The sequence below is a fragment of the Salmo salar genome, chromosome 20, assembly GCF_965601325.2.
Source record: "Salmo salar chromosome 20, fSalSal1, whole genome shotgun sequence".
NCBI lineage: Eukaryota > Metazoa > Chordata > Actinopteri > Salmoniformes > Salmonidae > Salmo > Salmo salar.
The window spans coordinates 30,023,520-30,030,000 of record NC_138310.1 but is presented as its reverse complement, the minus strand read 5'-3'; the positions used below and the strand labels follow the sequence as shown (position 1 = coordinate 30,030,000).

Here is a 6,481-nt window from a genome sequence, read left to right as displayed (position 1 = left end):
ACAACCAAAATTGACCATTATATAGAAACTCTCAGATGTCAGGTCATACTACAGACTACTGAGTAATTACACAGATAACAGGTTGGCTTTATTCATGGTTGACCAAGACCTAGGACCAGTTCACTATGCTCACTCTCACCTGGTTTTGTAAGTCCACCTGGGCCGAGTTCTCTATGAGAAGTCTCACCAACAATGTGTGGCCCTTCTCTGAGACAGGGTGTAGAGCACTGCTTTGGTCCTAAGAGGGGAGAGGAGAGGTTCCCATTGAATAGAGAGGTCTAGGAGTCTATTAGTAGGTAAAGTACTGAAGTAGAATAAACTGGGTGTGATTTAGTAACTATGCCTGGTGGTGACCATTTTAGTGAATAGTTGGAGGGTGTGGTTTATGTTTACAGGCGTACCATGGTGACAATGTTTGGGTCACAGCCTGCCTCCAACAGAGCCTGGACGCAGTCCTCATGGGCAGCGCCAGCAGCCAGGTATAGAGCCGTCTCCCCAGCCTGCCACGAATACATCAGTCATTTATCAGCCCCTGACCTAAAGCAGCGACTGCAAGGTGTAGCCATTGAGCACACACCATCATACATGCTGGAAATCAAACAGCTCAATTGAAAAGGAAAAGGTGCAGCACTCGCTCACCATTAAAGATTATTTTTTTAATTTAAGCAAGGTTAAAATGTGAACGTTTTGGCCTTCATCAGAATCAAACTGCTCCAGACAGCATTTAGTGGGACTTTACCGTATTGACTTCATTGCGAGTTTCAAAGCTCTTCAGTAGTAGCTGGACGACATCCAAGTGGCCATTGCCGGCAGCCAAATGCAGAGGTGTGTTCCCATTCTAGCATTTAGAGAAAGAGAAAAAGCAGGAGGAAATGAGGAAGGGAGAGAAAGGTGAACAGGAAGGGGAGATAGAGGAATAAACAGTCCTACAGCCCCCTGATAGGTTTAATACACACACACCTGGTCTTCCTCCATGGTGGCCATATTGTACGCCTCCTCCATCAGCATCTGCAGCATCTCCACAGAGCCATGCTCTGCTGCCAAAGCAAACGCTCTGTGTCCAGACTGAGAGAGATTGGTGTGGGTGCGGTAGGAGATGAAGAAAAAGGGTCAGCTTATTGAACTAACTCAGCCCAATCAATATTTGAAATGGATGCAATGGTTACTGATACTGTATGTCTATGTAGTTACCAGGTCCTCTTTGTCCAGCTCTTTCATCATCAGGTCGTAGATGATGAATGTCATTATGTCAGTGTGGTTGTTGATGGCAGCACAGTGCATGATGTTCATTCCCAGCTGAGAAGAGAGAATACAACTCACGATCTCCATACAGTGCCTTCGGAAAGTATTCAGACCCCTTGACTTTTTCCACATTTTGTTACGTTACAGCCTTATTCTCAAATAGAATAAATTAAAACAAATCCTCAGCAATCTACACACAATACCCAACAATGACAAAGCGAAACAGGTTCTTAGATATTTTTGAAAATGTATAAAAAATTAAAACTGAAATACCTTATTTACATACAGTTGAAGTCAGAAGTTTACATACACCTTAGCCAAATACATTTAACTCTGTTTTTCACAATTCCTGACATTTAATCCTAATCCCTGTTTTAGGTCAGTTAGGATCACTACTTTATTTTAAGAATGTGAAATGTCAGAATAATAGTAGAGTGATTTATTTCAGCTTTTATTTCTTTAATCACATTCCCAGTGGGTCAGAAGTTGGCATACACTCAATTAGTATTTGGTAGCAGTGCCTTTAAATTGTTTAACTTGGGTCAAACGTTTCGGGTAGCCTTCCACAACCTTCCCAGCTCCTGACAGAGCTGTAACTGAGTAAGGTTTGTAGGCCTCCTTGCTCGCACACGGTTCTTCATTTCTGCCCACAAATTTTCTATAGGATGAGGTCAGGGCTTTGTGATCGCCACTCCAATACCTTGACTTTGTTGTCCTTAAGCCATTTTGCCACAACTTTGGAAGTATGCTTGGGGTCATTGTCCATTTGGAAGACCCAGTTGCGACCAAACTTTAACTTCCTGACTGATGTCTTGAGATATTGCTTCAATATATCCACATAATTTTCCTCCTTCATGATGCCATCTATTTTGTGAAGTGCACCAGACCAGAGGACATTTCATCTTTCATCAGACCAGAGGACATTTCTCCAAAAGTACGATCATTGTCCCCATGTGCAGTTGCAAACCGTAGTCTAGCTTTTTTTATGGCCGGTTTGGAGCAGTGGCTTCATCCTTTCTGAACGGCCATTCATGTTATGACGATATAGGACTCGTTTTACTGTGAATATAGATACTTTTGGTTTGCACTTTTTTGGGGGATTTGCACTTTTCACAGCAAAGTATGTTCATCTCTAGGAGACAGTCATACCACTCCTTCCTAAGCGGTATGGCGACTGCGTGGTCCAATTGTGTTTATACTTGCATACTATTGTTTGTACAGATGAATGTGGTACCTTCAGGTGTTTGGAAATTGCTCCCAAGGATGAACCAGACTTGTGGAGGTCTACAATTCTTTTTCTGAGGTCTTGGTTGATTTCTTTTGATTTTTCCATGATGTCAAGCAAAGAGGCACTGAGTTTGAAGGTAGGCCTTGAAATACATCCACAGGTACACCTCCAATTGACTCAAATTATTTCAATTAGCCTATCAGAAGCTTTTAAAGCCATGACATAATTTTCTGGAATTTTACAAGCTGTTTAAAGGCACAGTCAACTTGTGACCCACTAGAATTGTGATACAGTGAATTATTTGTGAAATAATCTGTCTGTAAACAATTGTTGGAAAAATTACTTGTTTCATGCACAAAGTAGATGTCCTCACCGACTTGCCAAAACTATAGTTTGTTAACAAGAAATTTGTGGAGTGGTTGAAAAACGAGTTTTAATGACCCCAACCTAAGTGTATGTAAACTTCCGACTTCAACTGTAAGTATTCAGACTCTTTGCTATGAGATTCGAAATTGAGCTCAGTTCCATCCTGTTTCCATTGATCATCCTTGATGTTTCTACAACTTGGAGTCCACCTGTGGTAAATTCAATTGATTGGACATGATTTGGAAAGGTACACACCTGTCTATATAAGGTCCCACAGTTGACAGTGCATGTCAGAGAAAAAAACCAAGCAAAGAGGTCAAAGGAATTGTCCGTAGAGCTCCGAGACAGGATTGTGTCGAGGCACAAATCTGGGGAAGGGTACAAAAAAATGTCTGCAGCATTAAAGATCCCCAAGAACACAGTGGCCTCCATCATTCTTAAATGGAAGATGTTTGGAACCACCAAGACCCTTCCTAGAGCTGGCCGCCCGGCCAAACTGAGCAATCGGAGGAGAAGGGCCTTGTTCTGGGGGGGGGTTTCAACGGCAGGGACTGGGAGACTGGGTTTTTTCAACGGCAGGGACTGGGAGACTGGGTTTTTTTCAACGGCAGGGACTGGGAGACTAGTCAGGATCGAGGCAAAGATGAACAGAGAAAAGTACAGAGAGATCCTTGATGAAAACCTGCTCCAGAGAGATCAGGATCTCAGACTGGGGCGAAGATTCACCTTCCAACAGGACAACGACCCTGAGCACACAGCCAAGACAACACAGGAGTGGCTTCGGGACAAGTCTCTGAATGTCCTTGAGTGGCCCAGCCAGAGCCCGGACTTGAACCCGATCGAACATCTCTGGAGAGACCTGAAAATAGCTGTGCAGCAACGCTCCCCATCCAACCTGACAGAGTTTGACAGGATCTGCAAAGAAAAATGGGAGAAACTCTCCAAATAAAGGTGCATCAAGCTTGTAGCGTCATACCCAAGAAGACTCGAGGCTGTAATTGCTGCCAAAGGTCCTTCAACAAAGTACTGACTAAAGGGTCTGAATACTTATGTAAATGTGATTATTTATATATTTTTTTTATAAATTAGCAAATTTAAATAAAAGTTTTCGCTTTGTCATTATGGGGTATTGTATGTACATTGAGGGGGAAAAAACTATTTAATACATTTTAGAATAAGGCTGCAACCCAACAAAATGTGGAAAAAGTGAAAGGGTCTGAATATTTTCTAAAGGCACTGTAGATGACAACACAACTTGACATTTTGTATTCTCAAATGGTTATAGAGAAATTGTGTTGATGGTTGATTATTGTAATTGATATCCTAGATGGCTGAGATGTCAGAGAACAGCTTAGGTCTGACCAGCAGAACGAGGAAAGGGATTTCTGAGAAATATTCAAGGCCTTCATGAATAGGAACAGAGGTTCCCTACCGCATTCTCAACCTTCTGATCAGCACCACCCTGCACAAGCAACTTCAGGATGGGCAGACTTCCAAACCAGGCAGCCAGGTGGGTGGCTGTCACTCCATGCTGTGTGAGTATGTATGAAAGAGAGAAATAGTTTAATTTTGACAAACCATGGCCATTCTCTCCTGAGAGTTTGTTGCAGAGAAGCTTTAAAAGTCACCATCGGTAACACCGGAAAAGTGTTGTCTTCCTACCTTGTCCTCTTGATTGATATTTGCTCTGCGCTGGAGAAGGACTTGGACGGCTTCTATGTTTTTTCCAGCAACTGCATAGTGCAGGGCAGTGCGATCATGCTAGGGTCAATGCATGGGACAAGTTATTCTAACAAGTGACACAGAACAGAATACATGGTTCTAATGAAGAAGTAACAGCAATAGTACATGAGTCTCCTGTAGTCCCACTAACTGCAGTATGGAGATGTTGTTCCTGGATATGAGGACTGACTCACCAAATTCTTTGCGTCAACCTTGACTGCCCTTCCCAGAATCTTCATGGTCTGTACATCATTTATCTTTGCTGCTTCAATGTACTCCTTCTCTAGCTCCAGCACTGCAAACACATAACAAACTCACCAGGTGCTTCACAATAAGTAATACATCAATATTCATGTTTTTCTTTTGAGAACATGGGGTGTGAAATTTCAGTTATTATGACTAGTATGAGGGTGGAATTGGTAAGGTGTGTGTGTGTGGCCAATACAAACACAGCTCTTTGCACACTGGATGTTCACATCCAGTCAAACCATTACCCATGACAGATACATGGTAACACACCTAAGGTTTTACAACATGGATTCAACCACAAGAATGATCAGGGATTTGGTCAAGAGCATTATCATTTCTACAGTATATTATCATAACATAATCCTTGCACAGTCATTATAATTAAGAGCATAAGGATATTCATTGCTTGCTTTGGTCTACGGAAGAATTTGTTGGCATTGAATGAATATTCACCAATATTTCTCGACATTTAATACCATAATTACAAGAACACAATTTCCAATTCTGTTAAACAGGGCAGAAGTAAGGCTCTGTTGCCTCAGGCTATTATTCTTACTGTTAAATTTGACCTTGGGACAATTCCACTGTGACAGAGTGATGCTGAGACTCCGATTTTTCACTTTAAAATGTATGTCAAACAAAAACCAGTGATTGCAAAGCTAAACAAACTCTACAACTATATGCACAAGGACTACTTTTAACAATTTCCACTTAAAATGTTTCAAAAACACATTCACTCGAATAACAGTGCAGAAGGCACAAACAGCACAAACCCTCATTCTGTTACCAAACTTTGCATCTCCACTGCAATTCAAGTAAATGTTATTTTTTTCAGTGTTTACTCAAGTTATGTTGAATAAAACATCTAATGATGTTTTTGATCAAATAAAACAAATCTAAACAGGGCTTAGGTGTTACCCATTTACATGCTCACGGACACACGTTCACACCGGCACACACACATACCTGGTACTCACACATACCTGGTACTCACACATACCTGGTACTCACACATTTCTTCGTTATTGTAACTGTTGGTCTCCTCTGTCTCCATGTTGTGTATAAAGTCAGTGAATCCCTTGACTGCTTTCTTTGTGGTTTTTGGTGTTTTAGGGTTCAGGTTCAGCTCCTTCATCAGCTGTGCCCCCATCCTCTCCTTCAAGGACATTCTCTCCATGGTGAATATCTGGTGACTTCTCCGTGTATCCTGGGCTGGACCCCAGTCTCTCTGTTTAATACTTGTCTTGCCAAACAACCATGTAGCATTACTGAATGAATGCAGAAAGTCTGGTCAGGAACTGGACCTTTTCATTGAAGCAGATACTGAGGTTCTTACTGCAAAAGGAATACAAAGTGGTGTGGAAATGGAGCAGTATATGTACATTACCAGGGCTGGAAGGCTGACCTCTGTTTACTCTAGAAGCACACACCCTTCACAGACTCGCTTCTGGTTAAAGTGAGTGCAAAATAATACCTGCACTGCCTTATCTACACTCTAAGCCTGGAGTAGTGAGCTGTATGAGTGCAGATGTATGACTGACTCTGCCTCATCTACACTCTAAGCCTGGAGTAGTGAGCTGTATGAGTGCAGATTTATGACTGACTCTGCCTCATCTACATAAGCCTGGAGTAGTGAGCTGTATGAGTGCAGATGTATGACTGACTCTGCCTCAT

At 42.0% G+C, this 6,481-nt stretch overlaps 1 protein-coding gene across 2 annotated transcripts in view; it reads right to left on the bottom strand.

Moving 5' to 3' along the window:
• The window catches only part of LOC106580413 (uncharacterized), an 8,334-nt gene extending 2,107 nt beyond the window's left edge, over positions 1 to 6,227 (bottom strand). Inside the window, exons 1-9 of one of the 2 annotated variants that reach the window (XM_014161445.3) lie at positions 5,819 to 6,227; positions 4,753 to 4,853; positions 4,499 to 4,597; positions 4,269 to 4,367; positions 1,192 to 1,296; positions 961 to 1,065; positions 740 to 838; positions 402 to 500; positions 140 to 238 (exon numbers count right to left, since the gene is read on the bottom strand). In XM_014161445.3, the coding sequence (XP_014016920.3) occupies positions 140 to 238; positions 402 to 500; positions 740 to 838; positions 961 to 1,065; positions 1,192 to 1,296; positions 4,269 to 4,367; positions 4,499 to 4,597; positions 4,753 to 4,853; positions 5,819 to 5,984 (972 nt within the window). In that variant the 5' untranslated portion in view covers positions 5,985 to 6,227. Of the gene's footprint in view, positions 1 to 139; positions 239 to 401; positions 501 to 739; positions 839 to 960; positions 1,066 to 1,191; positions 1,297 to 4,268; positions 4,368 to 4,498; positions 4,598 to 4,752; positions 4,854 to 5,807 lie in introns of both variants that reach the window. The other variant, XM_045703211.2, reaches the window with a different exon arrangement.
• Between the last annotated feature and the right edge of the window lie 254 nt (positions 6,228 to 6,481).